We start from the raw sequence: 25749 nt of genomic DNA, 5'->3' as shown, positions 1-25749 counted from the left end.
CTGCTTTATTGATTAGTCACAGTATTCATTCACTGCTTGCTTACTGTAATGTACAATTATTAGTGTACTCCATGGATCAGGTAAGTGTGAAATCAGCAGGCTGGTAATTGTCTGAGCTCCCATCCTTTGCATATTGTGGACGGCTGGTGCTTAAATCCAGTGAACCACTGCACTGTTTAACCGTCCCTAATGTCAGACCGTCCAAATACTCGGATAACCTTGTGTTTAAAAATGAAAATAAATGGTGGAAAATGAAAAACTAAACACATAATTAACTAAATAGAGGAGTTTAACAGGTATTTGGTTTTGCAAGACAACAATGGACACTTTTTTAATCAAGTGCAGCGGACAAAGTGTGAGTCAAAGGTTTGGTGCTCACCTGTTGACCTGTACTACCACAGCCGTGGTCCCATATTATTCTCCTCTTTAATGTTTGCGTCGCGCATGGCTTATGAATCTGTGGTCAGGCTACATTTCCTGCAAGTAGCTGAATCATTTCTGTTGGCAATTGATCAGGGTTTTTTTTTTAATTATTATTAAAATGGATGTGACAGGCAATAACCAAGCAATAGCTGTGTTTTCATGACCAGTCTGCTGCCCATGAGAACCACAGATAAGTCCCGCATTCGAATGAAGGTTAGGGAGAGGTCGTTGGTCAATGCAACTGTCAATCACTGGTCTCACTCTCTCACAAAAGAGTGCTCATTAAAATGAGGTGTAGCCTGACACCATCTAACTCATTTACTATGTTCTTAGCTTCTTGACCTGAATCGGAACATTATCTGAAATGTATTACATTGTCCTTGACTAATCATTTGCACACCAATTATTAGCCTTTTTATTTGTGTGTGTGTGTGTGTGTGTGTGTGTGTGTGTGTGTGTGTGTGTGTGTGTGTGTGTGTGTGTGTGTGTGTTTTAGTTGGATATTCATCACGGTTATATTGGTGGCTCAGTAAATCTGACAGCAGTTCTCTGAGAAACTCTGAAATTCTGTGAAATTTGATTCAGCTCTTCAAATCCTCTGCGTTCCTCTCTGCACTGTAACCATATCCCCTACAGAACCCACATAATCCCACAACCAGTCCCAGGCCTTAAAACCAATTCTAGACATTAAGACCAGTCCCAGACCTTAAGACCAGTACCAGACCTTAAGACCAGTCCCAAACCTTAAATCCAGTTCCAGACCTTAAGACCAGTCCCAAACCTTAAGTCCAGTTCCAGGGCTTAAGACCAGGCCCAGACCTTAAGACCAGGCCCAGGCCTTAAGACCAGTTCCAGACCTTAATCTTGACCAAGTTAGCCTCCAAGCATCTTTGCATTCAGGGCTGACATTCACTAAATATCAGTAGGAGTACTGCTCTGTGGTCAGTTTCTTTGTGATTCAGATCAGTATAAACAGGAGAGGAACCTGATTCTAGATCAGAACTCCTATGGGGAAATTTGAGATCATGGCTACTGAAGGCTGAGGTAGACTAGTTTCTGCATGAACATGAGTTGGGCCTGTATAACTCAAAGCCTGTGAATTTGTATATTGCAACACTTTTCTTTTATATATATATATTGCTTAATTAGGCGGTTCACAGCTCTACGACTGAGCTGGAAGTCCAGAGATTTTTCAACCCTAGCGTTAACATTCATTGCACTATTCTCCACATTCTGATGGCTTAAATGATTTATTTTCACCAAATTAGCAACATTTCCCCTTCGGTACAGCAGCTGTAGTTTTTAATATGTTGCATCTACAGCGCATTCACGCGTTGGCGTGAAGTGGAGATGCCATGCCGGCCTGCTGTGTCTACTAGAAACCAGGCCATGGGAACAAGCACCCCTCACTGCACAGTCAAAAGTCCACTCTAAAACTGAGGAGGAAACACACTGTTGGCCCATAGAGGGTTATTTTAGTTTTGGTTTACAGACTCTGCGAAGTAAAGTCCTAAGAAGCTCCTTTCTATCCCTCACTCAATACATATGACCTCAATTTAGACAAGAAATTTCACACATGGCCATAAATATCACGGCAATCTCCAGTCAAGCCCCCAATTGAGACAGTATTAAGACGTGTAGGCCAGGGCCGAGGCAGGTTTAATCCAGCCCAGATTGAGGGAGATGTTTTAGCACGTTGCTAATCCCATTAAGACCTGTCTCCGTTGACAAACGCACACAAACAGAGTGAGAGAGAGAGAGAGAGAGAGAGAGAGAGAGAGAGAGAGAGAGAGAGAGAGAGAGAGAGAGAGAGACGCTACCTGCCAGGCGTTTGTTCGTGGTTTGTATGTGTGGTGCAGTTGTTTTGCGAGTGAATGTACATGTGCAGGATTAGCAGTAAAAGTAAGAACTGTACGATATCCATGCTGTTGGACTTCTGCTGAAATGGTATGGACAACTCGCAGTCACCCCACGACACCTCGGTAATGTCGCTTCTTTCCGCTTCTTTCCGCAAGCCCGTTGTGCCACGGAGCAGTGAGGAAGGCTCTGTGAAGTTAAAAATGGGCTAAAACTAATAAGTAGGCCATGACAGATTTGGGTCTGCGAGGTTCAAATGTCACAAGTCACTTTTGTGGATTATTACTCTACACTTGTTTACTGTCCTTGTTTACTGTTTACTATCCTTGTTTACTGAAGGATACTGTTGCATGTGAGTTTGGGTAGCCATCTACTAGTGCATTTATTTAGCGATAACCTGATTTACAGTGCACCAGAAAAATGGACAAGTCAGTGGCTCTCATCACATGGACATACATGTGTCCTGGGTTGGTCTGTGGATGAAGTCTCCAGAATTCTTTTGCATACATCTTGTTTTATTCTCTGCTAATCTGATCTGCACAGCGGTCGTGATGTGTTCGGTTTCAGGTCGCCATTCGGAATGTGCTGATGTGCAATTCCCTTTGCTATGTCACGGTCCGTTTGTGCATCGGCGTGCTCAAGTAAGACTTTCCACAATATTCAGATGAAAGACTTCCTCTTTGTCTGCATGTGTGTGTGTGGACCTCGTACGTGGTGGTGTAAAAAGTGACTGACTTCCTGTAGTGCGAGCTCTGCGTCTTTGTCGCAGAGTCGCATGTTGCAGATTTCAGATGTGGTAAAAAAAAAAAGGAAACACATCCACACAGAACACAGAGGAAAAATACATCTGACATGCGAAATATGAAATATGCCTTAAGTATTGTAATATTAAAGTGTGTTGCCTGTGATTGTGTTAATGTGTGTGGGGACATGTAAAAAAAAAAAAAAGGTAAAATTGTGCAAAAATCATATACGATCATGAATTTATATATCTTGGTTGTTAAAAAAATTTTTTTTAAACATAATTATCTACATTTGCGGCATTGGCCCACGCTCTTATCCAGAGTGACTTACAAAAGTGCTTTGTCATTTACTCAGAATGCATCCTAGCCAGTACAGTAGGTTCGAGTCCAAGATATTATGAATTATGAGTATGACTCTTTTCATTGTCAGTAATTTTTCAAATATGCCACCTTCCATCCACTTTCCACTGATTTCCAGCAGATGACATGCTACATAAATATGTTTTTAATATGAAGTACTGTGCATGTTAAAGAATGATTATAATTGTAGTATGAAATATACATGCAAGTTCTATACCACCTATTCATTTTTATATCATTTTTACAGGCCTTATGTGTGCATACAGTAAGTAGGACTTTTCGAGGGCTTAAAGCCAGCATCTTATTCTGTACCAGTCTGTTTATTGTCATCAATGCTGTTTTGTTCTCAGCAAAGTCAAAGGTCATCTCTGTCAGGTTGAATGGTCTGTATCGCTATCATAAATACAGATCTCTTTATTCACCGTATTCCGCGCTCATCAAGTGTGCCAGTGTGCTTACATGCTGTTTGTTTGTATTTATTTGTTTGTTTGAATCTGGGTTGATGAGGTGGACAGTTCCATTATTAGCTCCATTTGACTATGCCACCCACCCATCATGGCACAGTCCGGCATATGTAGGTTAAAGACACTCCAGACTGTAGAAAAGCGTTTTTGTGGATGTTTTGTGACATTCTTTATGTATAAAATATAAAATCCTAACAATCTACTAAGTAAACTAAATATTAAGCGAAGCCAGGTCATGAATTAGGATTCAGTGTGGCAATAGGTACTCGAGTCAGATTATATGGTGGAGTGAACTCCTGCTTGCTGTCCGGACAGCAAACGCAGACTGAATACCCATCTATTTGTAGGATATTTAAAGGACAACTGACCCTGCTCCCTTATTGACTGACTAATTTAATACTTATTGTAGGGCACTATTTATGCTTTTTAACAAACTCTAGCACTTATTGTTTATAGCACTTATCATTGTTTAAGATAGACCTGATGTATTTTGCACCTCTAGGTATCAGCATTCATCCCTGTATTCCACAGTATTCTATTTAATTGGTATGTTTAATTCTAACCTACTATACTGTACTTGGATATATTCTATGAGTAAATGACAAAGCACTTTTGGATACTCTGGATAAGTGCATCTGCCAAATGCCGTGAATGTAAATGTAAATTAAAAAGTTAGATTGAATAGTACTGCTAATCTAGAGCTGGACTGAATAGTACTGCTAATCTAGAGTCAGATCTCGGTTTTTGTGCCATAATAAATCAGTTTTAATGGAATATACCAAACTGAATCTACATTCGCCTGGATCTTTTTAAATGCATGGTTACACACAGGCCATGGGGTCAAGCCACTTTGTCAGGTGCAGGATGTCTGAGCCAGAAACATGAACTAAAAGCAAAAGGACTTGAATTAACCCAGGTGTGTTCTTAAAGGGGCAGGAAGTGTAATCAAGACAGCAAGAGACACCACATTTACCTGACATGTTTATCCAAAGCATCTTACATTTATGACAAAATATAGCTTGAGTTATTGAGGGTTAAGGGCCCTGCTCAGGGGCCCAACAGTGGTAGAGCCATGTTCTGATTACTAGTAGACTACCCTAACCACTGAGCTACCACTCGTGTTAAATACTCGTGTTAAATTCACAAAAAGGTTCAAATGAAACTTCCAAATAGCCTGTAACCACTAGAACCATATTCCCACCTTTATAGGTGAGGCGTTGTGAACACCTGCTGGTCAGCTTTGTGAGTGCCTGTCCCTTTTTGTTTGTTCCTCACATAGTGAGCGTGGTCTCGATGGAGGTCACGTATGCCCTGGATGGACTCCTGTTTGCCTGGATGGTGGAGGAGATTACGCCATCAACATCACCCTCATCCAACATCACCCTCATCCACATCGCCCTGACTGTTACAGGTGAGCAGTCTGAACTTGCCAGGGCATGAGGAGAGTCAGGGAGAGAGAGAGAGAGAGAGAGAGAGAGAGAGAGAGAGAGAGGTAGGGAGGGTTGATTTGAAATAAATCGACAATATTTGTAAGGCATTTATTTTGATATTACCAATCTAAACAAGTGTAATGCATACACAGAATGTTTGAAAAAAAAAAACAACAACCACATTTAACTGCTCCGTGACATTTAACCTGCTTCCTGATAGGTTTGGTATTTGTATGAAAGTCTGTAAAGTGCTGAGGGAGCGTTTGTATGGTGCCTGTCACTGACGTCCGTGTGCCTGGAGCCAGAGCCAGCGCTGTAGCGTCAGGCCTCTTACAGGGTCCCAGATGGGACACTCCCCTTCTACCTGGCAAATGACATTGCTTCCGCAGTGGTTTCCAAGGTTTCGTTGCAATCTGACAAACCATGGTAATACGATTTTAAAAATAAATAAATAAATACATCTTCTACTGCCACATGTATCACAGTGATAAAGAGCATTTTATCTGTAGTCAAAATATTACAAGTTTGGATCCCTTTTTCAGCATGTCCAAAGTGTAAGGTCTGTCTGAGCCAAATAAGATAGCAGTCAGAGCAGTGTGAGGCATCAGTGCTGGGCTGTGTGTGTGCAGTGTGAGGCATCAGTGCTGGGCTGTGTGTGTGCAGTGTGAGGCATCAGTGCTGGGCTGTGTGTGTGCAGTGTGAGGCATCAGTGCTGGGCTGTGTGTGTGCAGTGTGAGGCATCAGTGCTGGGCTGTGTGTGTGCAGTGTGAGGCATCAGTGCTGGGCTGTGTGTGTGCAGTGTGAGGCATCAGTGCTGGGCTGTGTGTGTGCAGTGTGAGGCATCAGTGCTTATACCCCTGTGGTGAAATGAAGGGAACAGTATGATCACATGACATCACAAGTCATGTGACCCATAACATGGTGCAGGACAGTTATAAAGTTCTCCACAATGGCTTCTTGTTCATCTCACATATAAATATATGCAGTTTTGGGGGGCTGGAATTCTCCTAGAAAAGGCAACACATTTATTAGTAGCTTCTAACAGCATTGCCACAAGTACTCATCCTTAGCCGCAGTCATATCAATATTCATGACCATTTGCAATACGGTGTTTGAGCCATGGCCATCTTTATTGTGTAAGCGCCATTAGCATAAATCACCATCTCCCACGCACTTCACGGCTTCCACAAGGTGTGTTACGGAGTAGCGTGCGAGTTGCACACCTGTGTCATTGACACACTCAGATTCCATTACGATAGCAGACAGGCTGTTTATATCAGACTGCAGTATATAATGAATAAGGTTAGGGAAAACGTTTGGGCAAGTCCTGCTTATAATCCCGATGTGTGTGTGGTGGGGGGGTATGGATGTGTGTATGTGTGTGTGTGTATGTGTGTGTGTGTGTGTGTGTGTGTGTGTGTGTGCAGGGATGTGTGTGTGGGGGGGGATATATGTGTGGTTGTGTGTGTGTGTGTGTGTGTGTGTGTGTGTGTGTGTGTGTGTGTGTGTGTGTGTGCGTGTGTGTATATATTCCACTTCTGCCTGTAATCCTTCTAGTAATATAACTGGCAGACTGGATTTGAAATCGCCTTAAGGCTTGTCCTAAGTGACTTAAGTGCACAATAACATTGGTTCACTGTTTACACAGCACTTGTGTAACAATATCAGTGGATCCTAAACTCATCAGTTTGTTTGGAAATGATTATTATGTAGACAGAGACTGTGCACTAACCTGTGAGCATACAGGTAGAATAGTAACGTGTGTACTCCCTAAGACAGAGACTGTGCACTAACGTACAGGGAGGGTAAGGTTTTTTAGACAAAAGGATATAACTCATGCATTCAGGAATACGAGTGAATAAAAGCGGAGATTTTGGTCTCATTTTAGCTTTAATTCAACATGTTTCAGATCTCTGTACCTGAACTAAAGGCACTGCATATCACAGATGTGAATATGTGAGTGCCATTCTGAGCATGCTCAGAACTTGCTGTGTTTCAATCATGCGGTCTGAGCATGCTCAGACCCTGCTGTGTTTCAGTCATGCCATTTTGAGCATGCTCAGACCTTGCTGTGTTTCAGTCGTGCCGTTCTGAGCACGTTCAAACCCTGCTGTGTTTCAGTCATGCCGTTCTGAGCACGTTCAAACCCTGCTGTGTTTCAGTCATGCTTTTCTGAGCACGCTCAAACCCTGCTGTGTTTCAGTCGTGCCGTTCTGAGCATGTTCAAGCCCTGCTGTGTTTCAGTCGTGCCGTTCTGAGCACGCTCAAACCCTGCTGTGTTTCAGTCATGCCGTTCTGAGCACGTTCAAACCCTGCTGTGTTTAAGTCATGCCATTCAGAGCATGTTAAAACCCTGCTGTGTTTCAGTCATGCCGTTCTGAGCATGTTCAAGCCCTGCTGTGTTTCAGTCGTGCCGTTCTGAACACGTTCAAACCCTGCTGTGTTTAAGTCATGCCGTTCTGAGCACGTTCAAACCCTGCTGTTTCAGTCATGCTGTTCTGAACACGCTCAGACCCTGCTGTGTTTCAGTCATGCTGTTCTGAGCACGCTCAGACCCTGCTGTGTTTCAGTCATGCCGTTCTGAGCATGCTCAGACCCTGCTGTGTTTCAGTCATGCCGTTCTGAGCATGTTCAAACCCTGCTGTGTTTCAGTCATGCTGTTCTGAGCATGTTCAAACCCTGCTGTGTTTCAGTCATGCCATTCTGAGCATGCTCTGTTCCTTTTGTGTTTCAGTCATGGCTGATTTCCCTTCAACACAACACTGGTGGCTTGCTCTGGGTAAGCTCTTCAGTGCATTTACAACTCTGCTACACTGAGGTAAGAAAACAAATGAATTCATTTTCTTTTAAAATGGCATCATACACCACTATAATGTGGTTTTAAGGATTTAATAACACATCATAATATACTGCCAGTTTTGAATTATCTCTTCTAAAATGGTCATCTGATAACTTTTTTAACAAAAAAAAGGTGCCATACAGGAATGAATACTAGTACCCAAAAGATACGTTATTAACATCAAGTTATTTGTGATCTCCTAACATTCATTTACCTTTAACAATGATATAACAATGATGTTTTTTAAGGTCTAAAAGCTTCTGTTAAGATCTTTACCCCTGTCACCCATCTATACATTCAGTCTGAAGTTGAACAGGAACTAACAGATTTGTTTCTCATTATAAGGCCTATGAGCTCTTGACTAAAGATAAAACAGCACAAATGAGGCAAACATACAGATGTTATATTTAATGATCATGTTATATTTAATGCTATATTTGATCATGTTACATTTGATCATGATATATTTAATGATCATGTTATATTTAATGCTATATTTGATCATGTTACATTTGATCATGATATATTTAATGATCATGTTATATTTAATGCTATATTTGATCATTTTACATTTGATCATGATATATTTAATGATCATGTTATATTTGATCATTTTATATTTAATGATGTTATATTTAATGATTTTATATGTAATGATCATGTTATAATTAGTTATTGCTGGGAATGCAGTTTTTTTTTTGTGGAATTGAAGTTGTACAGTTTTGTTTTCACTGTCCATCACGATGATGATCTTGTGCTTAGTCTTGATCTTATCTCAGGCTCAGACCTGGTGGTGATGAAGAAGAAGAAGAAGAAGAAGAAGAAGAAGAAGAAGAAGAAGAAGAAGAAGATGATGATGATGATGATGAACATGGTGATGATGATGAACATGGTGATGATGATGATGATGAACATGGTGATGATGATGATGATGATGATGATGATGATGATGATGATGATGATGATGGTGATCTTGTGCTTGGTTTCTCAGGCTTGGGCTTGCTGATGTTGACCTTTGGGGACCAGTTGCTGGCCTACAGACTCTTCAGGAGGAACTTTGTGTATCCTTCAGACCTCCAAAACCTCTGCTGTATCAGAGTCAGGATTCTGGACAGCTTTATATATCTGCTCATCTCTCTCTCTCTCTCTCTCTCTCTCTCTCTCTCTCTCTTTCTCTCTCACTCACTCACTCACTCACTCACACACCCTGTCTTGGAGAACATAGCACTGTTTTGCCTTTTGCAAACATTCTTGTTTGGAAAATATTTATTTGCACAGTCTTGATAGCAATGAAACCATTCTTGCAAACCAAACGCATATCAGTGCTTTGCCTCTTTACAACTTGAGGGCATGTTCACCAGTCAAGGTTTCTCAGTTATGTAGATACGTTAAGCAAAATGCCAAACTGTGCAATAGCAATATCCCTCACGGGCTCTGACACCAACTAGACCATCCTCTGTTTTGGAAAAATACAGAGTCAAATATCCCACCTCCACTCTCTGGGTTAGTCATAATGAACTGAAGAGACTACACTCCCCCAGCTCGCAAGTTAATCTGCTAAATTTACTTTTGTTTTATGTAATTAAAAAAAAGAAAAGAATAAATCAATGAAGAGAAATAAATCTCCAAAATTAGTTTTGTCCTTTCCCTTGTTATGCTGTCTAAAGAGTATGGGTGCAAATATTGATTGCGCGTTTGTATTTTATGCCTATTTAAGGTTTCTTCAATGCTAGAAACATGTTTTCCAATTCTTATGGCAATATAGTGAGATAGGGTGCCTTTGTGACCATCATAATCCCCAGAAGATCCAATAAATGGGTCCCTTTGACAGTTCTCATTAATCATGACATAACACACAAAACGCAAAAAAACCCAAACAAAACAGAGACACAATTCAAGACTTTTGGGCGCATTTTATAATCCTAGGTGTGTATTTAACAGTGGTGTTTGCCTCAGGCACCCACCATGGTAATACAATGTTCCTGTAACAACATATAACAAGACACTTCATATAAATATATACTTCATTTAACAGCATATATACTTAATCTCAATTTTTGCAGGGAATAAGAAAGTAAATTAAGAAATACTTGAATTAGACTTGACTTTTTTTTTTTGATATTGTGGGTCTTGATAACAAGGCTGTTCGTTTATGCATCTATGTCGTTTATAGACAGACATCGTATGGGCCACAGAGGGACTTGGGCCTTATTTTGAACATCTGCTCAACCCTAATCCCTTGGGATTAAGACCACTCCATCTGAGCTCAAGGCTAGTCCTGAGCTGTTTTGATCCGAGTCCCTGGAGTGCTGAGAAAGTCTGTTAGACTTCTTTAACTGACAAACATTGTAACACCATTGTAAACGTGTAAATTAAACATAAATGAAAACAATGTTTTGGATGCAGTCATACCTCTTTACCCTTTTCTCATTATAAACAAATTTTACAGCCATAAACTCTTATTGTTATAACTCTTATTATTAGAATTTTTATTCATCAATTTCAAGCCATAGCCGGAAATTCTGGGTCAACAACATGGCAGCCATTGTTATTTAAAGTTGAATCTCCTTTAGGAACATGGAGGAGGATACAGCGCGTTTCAGCGACCAACAAGCATATCGAAAGACAACTCTGCCTTCTTTATATTTATATTTAGTTATATTTGCGGATATGTGAGAATGACGGTAAATTGGTAAAATAATTTCGATAAACGATCATGCATTTACAGATTCCTGATAGCGACCTCAACTAATCCGCGCATAGGCACTATGGGTGGTTTATACATTTTCCAACATTTTAAAAATGTTATATTTTCTTGCTAATATTCTAGGAAGAAATAAGCCAAAAAGCTTTTTACAAAACGGTCGCCTAGATATTGGCTCGCGCGTTCCCACGTGCGTGACGACTGCCGCGTGGCGGGGCATTTTATTGTATTAATCATTCAGTAAGATCCTGCGCGCGCGGGTGCAGACAGCGCGCGCCTGGCCTGGCGAACGGAGACGGTATGCCGCGTGCCGCGCCTCGCCGCGGATAGAGACGGGCCGCGAGAGCACGACCCCCAGAGCGGTCGCCATGGTTACCAAACTCATTTGCTACCTGCAGCTCAGGTAAGCCCGCGGTCATTGTCTGTAGTGTCTTCGTTTAGAAAGGGACAGACTGAACGCAAGGTCAAGAAAATCTGACCTTTAAAAAGGCCGTTACTAGTAAGACAGCAGAACTGTCTTGATCTCTGGAAATCGTATTACGAATTTGTATATTACCCGGGACTTTATCGTAATCTAAAACGTCAGACTGCGTGACATTATTTGTTATAAAAATAAACTATTTCCATCTAAACCCCATCCATATTAATGTAATATCGGTGTCAGGAGTGTGTGTGCTGTATGGGTTGGGATGGCCTGTGACAGAGGGGCTCTAAAAAAGATTGTTTAATTAGAACGAGGGCCCAATGTGATATGGATTACTAGATTATTAGGAGGCGGGCCCAATATGATATGGATTATTAGATTATTAGGAGGCAAGGCCCAATGTAATGCAGATTATTAGATCATTAGGAGGCGGGGCCCAATGTGAAATAGTTTCATGGCACCAAAAATCTTAATTAATTACACTGTCCTCCCGTTCAGTGGTGATATAACGGTAGGCTTCCACTGACCTTACAGTACATCAAATCAATGTAATAATATTTTATATAAACAAAATAATCCTCACAGCTCACAACCACGTTCACACCTACTTGTCAAGCAAGCAAACTGTCTAACTAACTAGCTACCAAGAAAACCTTTACACCAACCAAGGAAGCTTTCACAATGATGTGTTTTCCTGAGTGTGTGGATGACGCCAGCCAGTGACACATTGGTTGAAGCCAGATATGGTTACAGCTCCTGGTGTGGGTTACACTCTGCAGACGTCACTGGCCATGCCGCTGGCGAGTCAGGCACTTCCGGCCTCATCTACGTCTCACACACTGTCGAAAACACCTGCCCCACCTGGTTTGTGTCGACTCAGTTCCTCTCTGAGAGGAAGAGACTGGGATCTCAGTCGGGTAACTGTTAATATAGCGATAAACAAGTACGGAGGGAGGTAGGCCATGGGAGAGGCTCTGAGACAGGCTGTGGACGTCATGTCCAAGATGTGAAAATCATGTCCAGCAATTTTGTGTGGATGTGGGTTCTGGTCTCATAAGCAACACTTTCCACCTGTGCTGTCTCTTGCCTGCACTGTATAATATAGGTAATCTGTGTCATACCTACACTGTGTCAGACCTCCAGTGTCATACCTGCGTTGTGTCATATCTGTGCTGTGTAATACCTACACTGTGTCATACCTGTGTTGTATCAAATCTGCATTGTATAATACCTGCACTGTGTCATACCTGTGTTGTGTCAAATTTGCATTGTGTCATACCTACATTGTGTCATGCCTGTGTTGTGTCAGATATGTGCTGTGTAATACCTACACTGTGTCATACCTGTGTTGTGTCATATTTGTGCTGTGTCATACCTGCGTTATGTCATATCTGTGCTGTATAATACCTGCACTGTGTCATACCTGTGTTGTGTCAAATCTGCATTGTGTCATACCTGTGTTGGGTCATAACTGTGCTGTGTCATACCTGTGTTGTGTCATATCTGTGCTGTGTAATACCTGCACTGTGTCATACTTGCATTGTGTCAGATTTGTGCTGTGTAATACCTGCACTGCGCCATACCTACACTGTCACACCTGTGTTGTGTCACACCTGCACTGCGTCATACCTACACTGTGTTATAGCTGTGTTGTGTCATATCTGTGGTGTGTCAAACCTGCGCTATGCCATATTACATTAACACATGGAATGGCTGAATGAGCAACACTTGAAACACTGTATGTTCAGTGGTCTGATCTGAAACACTGATGTGTTCAGGAGATTGGGCCCCACTTACCATCACAATGTGACACCCGACAGTTAACCTTCTGAGATCTTACAACATAAAGAAACACTCTTAACCCTGATTCTTGCAGTCTGCTGTGTGGTCCTAACAGTTTCAGCGGCAGTATCGCTCTGAGAGGATTTGCTACCTCACGCTGACCTGTGATGGTGCAGGGACAGAGAATCAGTCCCTACCTAAACAAGAGACACAAACTATCATCAGACATTTTTCTTTTACCATGAATTTCCTAGGTGGTTGATTGGTGTTGGTTCTGCGTAAACATGAACTGAGACATGTGACAAGTATACATGAATTCCAAACTGTCAAGATGAACATGCAAATATTTAAGTAAAGGAAAGTAAAGGATCCCAGATGGGATCTTTAACAATCCACTTTAGAATTCATAGTATAGTCCAGAGCGTAATCCTCAAAAGTAGATTACCCACAGCAAAACATACTGTCGACTTATTTGAAAATTCACTGTTCAAATAATCAGAAAATGAAGACACCTGGTTGTGGTCCTGGACAACTAGCTGTCATTCTCTGCCCACGTTACCAATATGACCCGGACATACCGGATTCTCTTATATAACACCAGGAGGATTCAGCCGTTTCTTTCCTGAGATGTCACTCATTTGTTCTTCTTAGTCTCTCGCCATCTCAGTACTGGACTACAATAACTCCATCTTTGCAGGCCGCCCAGTGTCCAGGATACAGTACATACTGAGTTCAGTATGCAGTATTCAGTATGTAGTAGGCTATTTCCAACAGAGCCTCTGTCTTCAAACTCAAGTCTAGTACACTACCATAAGGACTAGTTCCTTGGAGACAACAAACACAATTGTAAGGCACTCTGGGCAGGAGCGTATGCTAAATGCTGTGAACATAAGATAAAATGTAAACAACTTGCTAGCTAGAGAATTTTAGACGACAGAGTAAATTATTGTTTATGATCTGAAGTGCAGTCAGTCTACAAAACAGATGCCTCAGGCATCCCTGTCGATTAAGTTCTTCTTGAGTTTACATTTACATTTATATTTACATTTGTGCGTATTGCACACAGTTAGATTACAAAATTTGTTAAAATTACTTGGTTTTTTGTACTTCAATCACCGACCCTTCTTTGAAATAAGACATCAGATTGGTTTAGTAATTTTAAGACTCAGTTTAATTTCCTCCTCTATTCTAAGTTCCCACCCATATTTACAGAATTTTCCCTCATACCTGTCTCCGGTATGACCCCTCGTTATGAGAGTTATTATTATATCCGCTGTCACCAAGCTTCCTTCTTTTCCTGGTATTACTGTCCTGGTAATATATAAGATGCTTTTCTGTGGAGATTCTGGACTTTGTTAAATGGCCCATACAGCTGACATGAACTTAATCTCAGCACAGGTCTTTAAGATGCAAAGCACACCTCACCTTTAAAGACTCCAACGCTGTTTACGTCCTGCTGGCCAGTGCTAATTCAACGGTGGGGGTTTTCTTGTGTACTTGTTATGATATTTGCCTTTTGCTTTCACAGCTTGGTCCTTATACGCCGTTGTGGCAGATCACATGATCACACAAAGGAAACATTCATTGCACACACACTAGGACGGTTCCTACTTTGAACACCAGGTGGCAGTGTTGTATACCAAGCGTTCATGATGGCTGCTGCTACCCACATAGCCTTAAACACATCAGGTGCAAGAAATGGTGGATTTTTCATTTGCATTTACATCTATGTTCCTGTTACATGTACTTTTTTTTTTTTTTTTTTAAAGCATGTGTTTGTAAGGCTCAATTTTCATTTCTGTTGTAAGATGGAAGTTATACTTTTGTAACTGACCCATAACCAGAACCTGTCAGTCTACACACACACACACACACAAACACACACACACACACACACCATACCTTGTAATGATCCATTTTAAAACAGGTCAGTAATAGTAGGCGTTGGCTTTCCCGTGGACTGGAGCTAATGAAACACCAGTTTCACACTAATTATAGTCTCAGGTGCTCTGTCGCCTGAATATGGAACTGGCTGCCATGAAGCCTTTAAATAGGGATAAACACAGCAATATGCCAACTACACACCCTCTGACTCTGATTCAGCTACACACACTCTGATTCTGGGTCAACCACACACAGTCTGATTCTGACTCAACTACGCACACACTGACTCTCAACTCATCTACGCACAGTCTGACGCTCGGTCAGCTAAACACACTCGACGATTGTGGATCTCATGCCATATCACATTGCCTAACGACGGAGAGCTTCAGAAGCCCATTGAATGAAGATTATGATTTAAGCTTCTAGTTTTTCAAATATAAACAAATTCCTCCTGCACTTTGCTTGCACAGCTGATGAAGGATGTCTCATTTCTCTGGAGACCTTGTGTACCTCACTAATACAGTTTTGAATGTATGTATATATATATATATTTCTGTGTGTGTGTATAAAGACAGACAGACAGACAGACAGACAGACAGACAGATAGATACATACATACATACATACATACATACATACATACATACATACATAGATTCATTAAGCGACTACAGAAAGCCAGCGGAGGGACCCAGCAAAGCAGTGACATATGTGAACATGGGAGGACTGAACACGGGTCGTGCAGGTGTACACTGGGTCAGCTGTTAGGGTCTGGGAGTTACCGTAGTCCGGTACTGAGATGCAAAGGACTGGGAAACCACCTGAGTGGCATGTCTGCACAGAAACGGCCAAATCCTCCTGGTGTTTCGTGAGAGAATGCGGCATGTCCAGGTCATGTTGGTAACATGGGCGGAAAGTGATAGTTATGCAGGATGTTGTCGAGATTTCTTGCATTTTCAGAGTAAATTGTGTTCCACTACAATACAAAAACCCCAAATACTAATACTAATACTAAACACTAATACTAATCCCCACTAATAAGTAATGTGGTCTTTATGAGTGGGACTCTTGTAGTTTAGTTTAGGGGTCAGACGTAGCTTTTGTGGTAATGTAAACCGAGGAGCTCCATCATAGTTTGTGCATAAGTCAGCCATTTTAAAAACTAGGGCACTCACACAGATGACCTCCATTGTACAAACATCAGCTTGAACGGAATTAAGATTTGTTATGATTCACTGTCTCTGGGGTCTTGAGCCCAGTGGTGGAGAAGCTGGAACAATGTGTTTAAGTGTAGGACCACTGCCATTACAGGTTTTGAGCGAGTCTTACTGCATACGGATTCTGTAGGGCCAGTGTACCTAGTGTAATCACATATGGGGGCGCATGTTGGTAGCTGTCCAGATAGAGATTGTCATATAGACACGACCTGTCTTACAGATACTAGCTGTCTTACTGATATGATAGTGACCCATATACCGCTGTGGTGCACTGTTTGTGATGGCCGTCCTCTAGTTTTTCAGCAGTGGTCAGTATATGGGTCGCTATCATATCAGTAGGACAGGTTATATCTGTAAGACAGGTCGTATCTATATGACAATTTGTATTTGTAAGACTGGTCAAATCTGTAAGACAGTTTGTATCTGTAAGACAGGTCAAATCTGTAAGAGAGGTCATATCTATGACAGGTTGTATATGTAAGACAGGTCAAATCTGTAAGACAGGTCATATCTGTAAAACAGATCAAATATATAAGACAGGTCATATTAGTAAGACAGGTCGTATCTGTATCAGTTTGTTTTTATAAGACAGGTCATATCTGTAAGAGAGGTCATATCTGTAAAACTAATAAAATGGCCTACAGACTAAAAGTATTTGAGATGGATAATCTCTGTTAATGGTGTTAATGATGCTTCTTAGTTTAAAACGGGGATTAACATGTTTCCGGAAACTGACTACATAAGGCATAATACTATTAATGGATTTTATTATAATCCATTTTATTAACGATTTTAGTGATGAATCATCTTTCCTTTTAAAAATGTAACAACCAAAAAGAGATGTGATTATGAAACAGGTCATAAACAAACCAAAAAACAAAAACAAAAGAATGTGCCGCCTGGTTCCTCGTGCCCCGAGCTGCCGTGCGCTTTCATCCGCTCCGTCGCCCCGTTCAAGCGCGTGGAACAAAGGTCGCCCCGCCCTCGCGCGCGACAGCGGAGCTTGCGCCCGGGCGGGCGGGGCCGTTTGTCGTTTGTTCCCGTCGTTGAGAGGCGGGGTAGGAGGGGGGGACGGCGAGAAGTCCTCGCGACGGCGCCGACGCTCTCCGGTTTACACGCCGACTCCGGTGATGCCGTGCGCAGCATGAACCGTCACCACGGCGCGCAGGGAGTCGTCCTGACCGGTTATGTCAGCAACAGCGAGGCGTCGCCTCCGCCTGGCGGCTGCGGTCGCACCGCGGAACCTCCGTTGTTGAGGTGAGGAGCTTTTCTTTTTTTCTTTTTTTTTTTCTTATCGTCACCGGTTATTTATGGGAGCACGTTCTCAGTGTGAGGAGCAAAGTGGAGGTCTGCCGTTAACGGCCGTCCGAGCGTAGTCGAGATAAACAAGTACGTCTGGCTAGGAGCCCCGTTAATGTTTAAGCATGCAGAACGTGCGCCGGTCATTCGTGTTTACCGAAACGGCCAAGTGTGTCTGGATTTTTTTAATAGAGGAAGCGATAGTTTGTTGCCTGTCCGTGTCTAAACAGACAGCAGCGCGGGCACGTCCTGAAATCGGATGCGGCTGTTGTTCTGTGTGTAGCGCGAGCGGTCGTTTAGCGGCCGCGAGGCAGTTCCGCGAGATCACAGGTGTGCTCTTCTCCCTCGTGCACCAGCTGGGCGAGTGGGCCCGTGATCTCGGATGCTACCACGACTACGTCAGCGTGATCTACTTTAGACTCTGTGTGTGTGTGTGTGTGTGTGTGTGTGTGTGTGTAGGCCATTATAAAAGTACAGACCGGGACTCTGTACTTTTGTTTCCAGCCGTCATGCTTCCAGATTAATTGCCTGAGAGAGATGAGTACACGTTCGGGAAATAATATGAGCTCTCGGAATATCATGAAAATGTCCACTTAATTATATTTTATAGCCTATAAAATGCCACTGTCTAGATGTGGGAGTAAACCCTGCCGCTGTTTAGATGTGGGACTTAAACCCTGCCCACCTGTTTATCTAGTTGAAGTTCACTCAAACAGTCATTCTGCTGTGTGTGTGTGTGTGTGTGTTGCAGCTCCTGCTCAGTGTTTGAGCTTGTGTGGCTGACACAGAGCCCCCCCCCCCCCCCCCACCCCCCACCCCCAATGGTCAGGGGTCACATGCAGCATTTCTTTGGATACCTCAGTGGCTGAATTGTTTGTGGGGTTTTTTTTTTTTGGTTGATCACCCAACACTGTGTAGCTTGGCGCAGTCACAGAGTTGTTTATGTTTCAAGAGGGACTTTAACCAGAGTTAGAAATACACAGGCAGGAAAACATATTAACATATTAGCCTGCAGGGTGTGGAATGCCCTATGAGGGCAGCAGTAGCTTGACTTGTAATCAGAAGGTTGCCAGTTCAAGATACCACTGGTGGCACAATGAGCAAGACACATAACCCTCATCTGATCAAAAACATCAGCCATAATTGTAAGTCGCTTAGGATAAAAGTGTCCCAGATAAATGCCGTAAATGTAAATATGTGCTATATATATTGAGTAAACAGCTTCTATAGGCTATAGAGGTAAGTGTTTAGTATGACATCCCCTTACACTTGACCAAGAGCATGGACCTGGCTCTCGCAAACCTACACAGAAGGGAACCAGAAGATGACTTCAGAAACCTTCAGTCTCCCCGAAAGAGTTCAGAACGTGCTTAGTGCCAGGGGAGGTCACAATAAACACAGACCTTTACTCACAGAAACCATTTTGTTCTTAAAATTGTGGGTTTCTTAAAATTTTGTGTCAATATTTCCTCGATTGTCTGTGTCCTTATATAGAGGTTGAGAAATAAAGTAATTCAGTGTGGTGATGTGGGAGGAACACACATGCCTTTCGGGTTCATGGTTCTGGTTCCGGTTCAGATCATAAAGGTCCACCACTCCCGACACCACAGTGGTAGAACTGTGGCCGGAGTTCAGAATATTAATATATTTACAAATGTGCTTGGGTTTTTCAAACAGGGCGAAGGTAGAAAACCGTAGAAAAAGCCAAGAGCTAGTGAGCAAATTCGTCCCCCGGTAAAACATGTTCACTCCACACTGAGCTTGCCTGAACATGTGCAGTTTTGTCTAGCAAAATATGGTGGGTTGGGTGGGTCTTCAGCATGTGTGTGCTTGGCTGGGTGTTGTGCACATAGATGCTTTGAACCACGAGCAGTTTCTGAGGCCTGGCTGTGCTGTAGGTGTTCCGCCCTGCTTCGCCTGCCTCTGATGACGGATTATTCAGAGTTATTGATTGCACATCTTGAATTTCTAAAATATATGACCCAAGCCTCAGGATTTTTCAGACTAACGGTGGTGGTACATGGTGGTATGATAGGGCTCCCTCCCTCTCTCTGTCTCTCACTGTCTCTGTCTCTCTCTCTATCTTTCCCCATCTCTCGCTCCCTCTCCCTCTCTCTCTCTCCATCTTTCCCTACCTCTCGCTCCCTCTCCCTCTCTCTCTCCATCTTTCCCTACCTCTCGCTCCCTCTCCCTCTCTCTCTCCATCTTTCCCTATCTCTCACTCCCTCTCCCTCTCTCTCTCCATCTTTCCCTACCTCCCTCTCCCTCTCTCTCTCCATCTTTCCCTACCTCCCTCTCCCTCTCTCTCTCTCTCCATCTTTCCCTATCTCTCGCTCCCTCTCCCTCTCTCTCTCCATCTTTCCCTATCTCTCACTCCCTCTCCCTCTCTCTCTCCATCTTTCCCTACCTCCCTCTCCCTCTCTCTCTCTCTCTCCATCTTTCCCTATCTCTCGCTCCCTCTCTCTCTCTCTCTATCTTTCCCTATCTCTCCCTCTCTCTCTCTCTCCATCTTTCCCTATCTCTCGCTCTCTCTTTCTCTCTCCATCTTTCCCTACCTCTCGCTCCCTCTCTCTCTCCATCTTTCCCTCTCTCTCGCTCCCTCTCCCTCTCTCTCTCTCTCCCTCTCTCTCTCTCTCTCTCTCCATATCTCTCTCTCTCTCTCCCTCTCCCTCTCTCTCTCATTATTTCACTTCTTCTTGCTTGTTCCCTTTGCCACAACATCTGAGCCTCCAGCTGACTGGTTGTCACAGAGGGTCAAAGCGTGATCAGACTTGGCAAAGCACCCAATATCACACTTACTCACTTTCCTTACACCCCATAGAGGGAAGCAAAATTACTTAGGAGGCACGAAGTGAGAGAGAGAGTGAGAAAGAGAGAGAGAGAGAGAGAGAGAGATTTCGGTGGAATTTGGAAAGGGGGATGTGAGTCACTTCTCTTCTAGCGAATGAAATAATTAGTTAGAACTGGTCAGAAGTCTCCCCTCAGTGTGGAGAGAGCGTTCAGACCTGGGCTTTGACCCAGGTCCCCGATGCCGTGGCAACCACATACCTCTCGTGGAGTTTAGGTTGCTGTGGCAACAGCATGGCTAAACCCGCCGGCACTGAGCTGCAGACCCGCGTCTGCATGCGCGCGAGCTCTGCCGCAGCACGGGTGGCCTCGTGTCTGCACGCCGCTGCTTCCTGTCCGCATGTGCCGTGCGGAACACTGCGAATGAGAATCATAGCTGGACTGGCTGCTATGGGAATGTGAGCCACACAAATGAACAAACAGTCCGGTAAGTGAGTAACTGAAGGGGATAAGCTAAGAGGAGGGTCTACCCTTTCTTTGCAGAGATACACTAAAATAAATTCAGCCCATGCAGAGGGAGAGATGGATTCACTTTTCTCTCTCCTAGCTGTTTGGCACTCCTGTCGTTTTCGCGGTGACGAGTTCTTTCGAACAGTGACCCTCTCGCGCCCGAGACGATGCTGTCTCTTTAACGCTGCCTCCATTCTGAGTTATAAGGTGAAGGTCCACCATAGCATTTCTGCATCCTGTTTGCCTTTGGGTAGGCCAGACTGCTGGACCTGTCCCGCGTCCTGTTCAGGTTCAGGTTGGGAAGGGCACTGGAAGTGTCCCGCGTCCTGTTCGCCTTTGGCTGGAGACGTGTGCAGCTGGCTGAGTGATTTAGGAGAGTTATAGCTCATGATAAAAAAACAACAACTCTGACATAAAAAAGAAGCCTGCACACACACACACACACACACACACACACACACACATACACACACACACTCCTGCTTGTGTTTGCTCTGCTCATGTTTACAAACGCTGGTATTAGCTGCCTTTATTTGACTGCTTACCAAAGGCAAACGTTTTAATTTCACACACACGCGCACACACACACACACACACACACATTCTAAGCAGACAAACACAGGGATATTTATAAACATGGTGGAAGTCTTAGTCTTGCAAGGTACCTGCTTGTGTCTGTTAGAGAGAAATGGTCTGAGCACCGGCACTGTTTATGGTCTTTTTGCTTTAAAAAGGTAAAGCGGACAACAGATTATGGGTTAAAAAAGAGGGAACATTCCATTCTGACACTCCAGGTTGGCAGAGGAGTATCTAACACTCAACACAGAGTAATGCTCCAGCTTCTTTACGATAGCAGTGTTGAAGAACACAGAACAATGATGTCTAGAGAATCTACTGGATGTAAACAAAGCTGAACCATCTGCATGAGATTGACGTTGTTTAGATGGTGTCTTCCACCCTGTTTACTTACTTAATTTATTATTATTATTATTATTATTATTATAAAAGCAGGAATCAAATGCTGTGGTTCAGGATATTTTGTTCAGAAATAGTAAAACCCCTTAAAAAAGCTAAAAAGATATTTCCTAACCTGGAAAAAGCAAAGATTATTATTGCACTTTATGTGACATGTAAAATAAATGGATACAGGTGCGTTAGGCAAAAAACTTTTTTTTTTATCCTAAATAGAAGAAATATTGCCCGCACACTGCTAAAAAAAATCACAGTCCAGCCAAAGTATGTACATTCTCCAGGAGGCTTCTTGAAGTGACAGTACAAAGTCAGTTGCAAAGTCAGGAATCCGATGCAGAGATGTGGATGGTCTTCATCTGATGGTCTTCATCTTTCTCCTGAAATGTTGCCATTGTCCTTCCATTAGGGCTTTTACCCAGCTCTCTCGAACTTCATCGGGGTCAGCACGGGGTCAGCACGGGGTCGGCTGCGTTACCACCCAGTATCAGCCTTGCTACTATATTCAACCATGTTTAACACCCAGTCTCACACCGTGCGTGACCAGTTACTTTTGTAACGTGACTGCTTCGACTTATCGTATTACTTCCCTTTTCAAGTTTTCTCATAATTTATTATCTCAAAATAATAAAAAGTGGCAATTGGAGAAGTCTCCTGACGTGTGGAATTGTGCAATCGATCAGTTCGTCTAGAGATCTTGTGTATGAAGGCAAACTAGTGATGACGAGCCCCTCCCTCAACAGAGCCCAGAATCGGTTTGTGCTAACGTCTGCCGCTCAGGGCTGGACTTTGGTGTGCGATAACGCTTGTGCTTGTGCGTAGTATGTGACTGGAGCATGGCAGTGAGAGCAACCAATCACAAAGGGGCTTTTTATTCCTTCAGCCAATCACGCAGGAGCTTTTTATTACTTCAGCTTTACAAGCTCTAAGCTGATTCTGGTTCTGACTGCAGTTCCAGTGGTGGAGACCTGGAGCTGGATGTACCTGCAACTCTCATTTCTCTCTCTCTCTCTCCATACCACATCTCATTCGTTTGCTCTACTGTAGTTACATGCGTTTCAGCGGCACCACAATGCTCCGCCCCCTCCTGTGTTAACCCCGCCCTCTGCCCTCCCTCAGCCGCAGGGCGGGCATCTACAATGTGCAGCGAAACCGTGGGGGCGTGTCGGGCGAGACGCCGACATACTGGCGCAGCGGGTCGCAGGACTCGCTGGAGGAGCTGGCCCTGGATGACTACTGGAAGGAGATGGAGGTGATCCAGTACAGCGTGGACCCAGAACCTCAGGAGGAGGTGCAGCTCAGAGTGGCTGAAGGTGAGCACACACACACACACACAAATACACACACACACACACACACAAGCACACATGTACACATAAACATACACACACACACGCACACATACACATGCTCACATATAGATGCACACACACGCTCACAAACACACACGCACGCACATATACAGACACAAACGCATGCGCTCGCACACACACACTCACATGTACATACACATGCTCACACGTACATACATACACACACACACACGCTCATACACATGCTCACATGTACATATACACGTTCCTTCACACACACACACATGCACATGTGCATGCACATTCACACACACACACGCTTTCTCACACACTGACACACTCTCTCATACACATGCTCACCCATACGCATGCTTAGACACACACATAATTTTCCATGGCCCATCTGAACTGAATGTGTGCGATTTCCAGCGGGGCTTCTCCCGGCAGAGAGCAGACCCAGGGCCTGCTGGGCCACAACAACATTCTGTGGGGAAGGAACCCAAACCTTTGTTTTCCTGACCCGTTCATGTCTGAGAGGGCCCCCTGACGCTTGGTTTTTAAAGGTTGTACAGCCAGTATCCTGTCAGATATGTCATCATCGTCGAGTATTGTGCTCAATTGTTCTCTTGCATGACTAAAACAATGACCATAAAAAGCAGGAAGAGGTCATAACACGCTCCTACAGACAGAAAATAGATGCACATCTCCACAGGAAATGAAAGCCACAACTTCCTCCAGTCGTTCTAAATGTAATTCCAGACTGAGTTGAATATAGGAAGATTAGACCTACTCTCTCTGTATCTAGATAAAGGAAACAAGTTTAGACCTACACTCTTGATATCTAGATAAAGGCAACCCATTTAGACTCTTTAAATTTTAGGACCTCATCATCCACAGTTCTTCCTTACAAGCACAGCTGTCAGACAAAGGTTTCGCAAGGGGCCCAGAACCAGTCAGCTATTGGTCAATTTCTCACATTACTCAGTGGGGCTGGTTTTGCAGGCGTGGACCGGGGCTAGCCTTGATCTGAATTACAGTGCCAGTGGTGAATCGTTTTAAATCCAGGTTTAGGATTAATCTGAGAAGCCCAGTATGTTGCAGCGTGGACTGAGCATTGAACGTATGGCGGCATTTGAAATGAATGTTTTGAAATTGGGAATTGGTAGTTTGGCCAAAACTCAAACTAGGCTGTTAAAACAAAGTGTTCAGACAAGCAACCCTGGTTCAGTGATCACAGAAGCACCAGTGTGGTAAATACATGACACCTGGAGTATGTCATTATGTTTTTCATTATGTAACCTCGGAAATTGTGGTTCGATGAGTTCGATGGTTCGATGTTTGATCAATGAGTTACGCCTGAAGCCACCACAAAGAGCCTTTAATGTTCTGGATGAATTTTCGGAGCTCACAGTTGGCCACGCCTTTTCTGTTCTGGCAGAGGGTGAGCAAGAAGAGGCGTGGCTGACAGAGGCGGGGCTAGCCACGCTGTTTGATGAGTCGGCGTCGGACGGCGAGGACGGCATGGCGCTGCTGTCGACACTGACGCGCACACAGGCCGCCGCCGTGCAGAGACGAGTGGACACGCTCAGCCAGACACTACGCAAACGCAGCAAGCCCTACAGCGTCCCCAACGTCAGGGACATCTTCAGGCCTGTCCCCGCCCACGATACGAAGGTGAGTGGTGCCAGGCCAGAGGTCAGGAGGTCAAATGTCAGTACGCTGATATTTTAACCCTGACTGCCCGTTGACACCCACCTGATCCAGGTAATCAGAGTGCTGTAGAATTCTGGTTACTGGTCACAGGTGTGTTTAACACAAAATGCAAATGGTGGCTGCTTTAGACTGGATTGGGACTGGACGTCGACACTTTGGCTCTTTAGCTCAGTAGATGTTAAAACATTGAAAGAGGAAGTGCGTCAAAAAAAAGAAGATAAAACAAAAAAAAGTTTTAACTGTATGTGTAAAACACTTCCTGGTCATATTTTCGAATTCTTAGTCTGATGCTCTTAAAAACACGTGGGAAGCCAAATACAGGAAGTGAGAAATGTCTTGGAAATGCTTTTTTTCCCAGAGAATGAAGTGTAACACAGAATGCTAATTAGGATAAGGTATAGTACAGAATATTAAAACACTATTCACCAATGTCTTTTTTCATATTTTTACTGTTATGAACGCAGAATGGATTTTTCTTCTTTTAAAACTACACTCTGGAGCTTTCTGGAAACTGCAGAGAGCCGCTTTCTCGGATGGGCGATTTTATAAATTGTTTATTTTAATGCAGTCCCTCAATAAATTGTGATTTTCAGTGAATGGACACACTTTTGAGCTAAAGAGCAACCAGCAGCAGAAAATCAGAACTGCTGCGTGACTAATGGGGGAGTCACTTTTATTCCAACCACTAAGTTCCAGGGATATTTTATCTCACATTGTCATACTTGATGATAAATATTGTGAATCAAAAAGACAAAAGTAGTCAAAAACTGATGTCCAAAAGGGAGCTAATGGTCAGTCTGGGTGTGTTCAGATTAGGGGCGGCGTATCGCTGCACGTTATGGTCGCAATATGTTTACGTACACTAGCGAACCTGTCGTGTTACATGCTTAAAGACTAGCCTGCGGTATTTTATAAATATTGAAGTTTGTGGGATCATCAGAAGACCTGCCCGGACCGTCTTGGAGACATTTGGAATGCCAGTAAAAAAGCAGATTTGACTGAGGACTCATTTTGCATATTGTAGGCTTTTG

At 43.4% G+C, this 25749-nt stretch overlaps 2 protein-coding genes across 2 annotated transcripts in view; both read left to right on the top strand.

Annotated features, from left to right (window-relative positions):
- The first annotated feature begins 2372 nt into the window (after positions 1 to 2372).
- On the top strand, positions 2373 to 11102 carry tmem244 (transmembrane protein 244). Its single transcript, XM_035529150.1, has 6 exons — positions 2373 to 2405; positions 2848 to 2921; positions 3891 to 3961; positions 5127 to 5258; positions 8012 to 8056; positions 9108 to 11102. The coding sequence occupies exons 1-6, from the start codon at positions 2373 to 2375 to the stop codon at positions 9398 to 9400; spliced, it is 648 nt and encodes a 215-aa protein (XP_035385043.1). The 3' UTR covers positions 9401 to 11102.
- A 6075-nt stretch (positions 11103 to 17177) lies between these two features.
- arhgap18 (Rho GTPase activating protein 18) overlaps positions 17178 to 25749 on the top strand; it is a 17014-nt gene continuing 8442 nt past the window's right edge. Inside the window, exons 1-3 of the mRNA XM_026995917.2 lie at positions 17178 to 17384; positions 22812 to 23005; positions 24444 to 24679. Coding sequence (XP_026851718.2) covers positions 17272 to 17384; positions 22812 to 23005; positions 24444 to 24679 — 543 coding nt within the window. The 5' untranslated portion in view covers positions 17178 to 17271. The remainder of the gene's footprint in view (positions 17385 to 22811; positions 23006 to 24443; positions 24680 to 25749) is intronic.

The sequence above is a fragment of the Electrophorus electricus genome, chromosome 8, assembly GCF_013358815.1.
Source record: "Electrophorus electricus isolate fEleEle1 chromosome 8, fEleEle1.pri, whole genome shotgun sequence".
Lineage (NCBI taxonomy): Eukaryota > Metazoa > Chordata > Actinopteri > Gymnotiformes > Gymnotidae > Electrophorus > Electrophorus electricus.
The sequence above is the reverse complement of the archived record's forward strand: the minus strand, read 5'-3'. Positions and strand labels throughout refer to the sequence as shown.

Bases quoted from the DNA above. Each gene is read 5' to 3' on its own strand.
- tmem244 (XM_035529150.1), top strand. From the start codon at position 2,373: ATGGACAACTCGCAGTCACCCCACGACACCTCG. The intron at 2,406-2,847 runs GTAATGTCGCTT...GTTCGGTTTCAG, and splicing joins AGTCACCCCACGACACCTCG to GTCGCCATTCGGAATGTGCT. The intron at 8,057-9,107 runs GTAAGCTCTTCA...TTGGTTTCTCAG, and splicing joins ACACTGGTGGCTTGCTCTGG to GCTTGGGCTTGCTGATGTTG.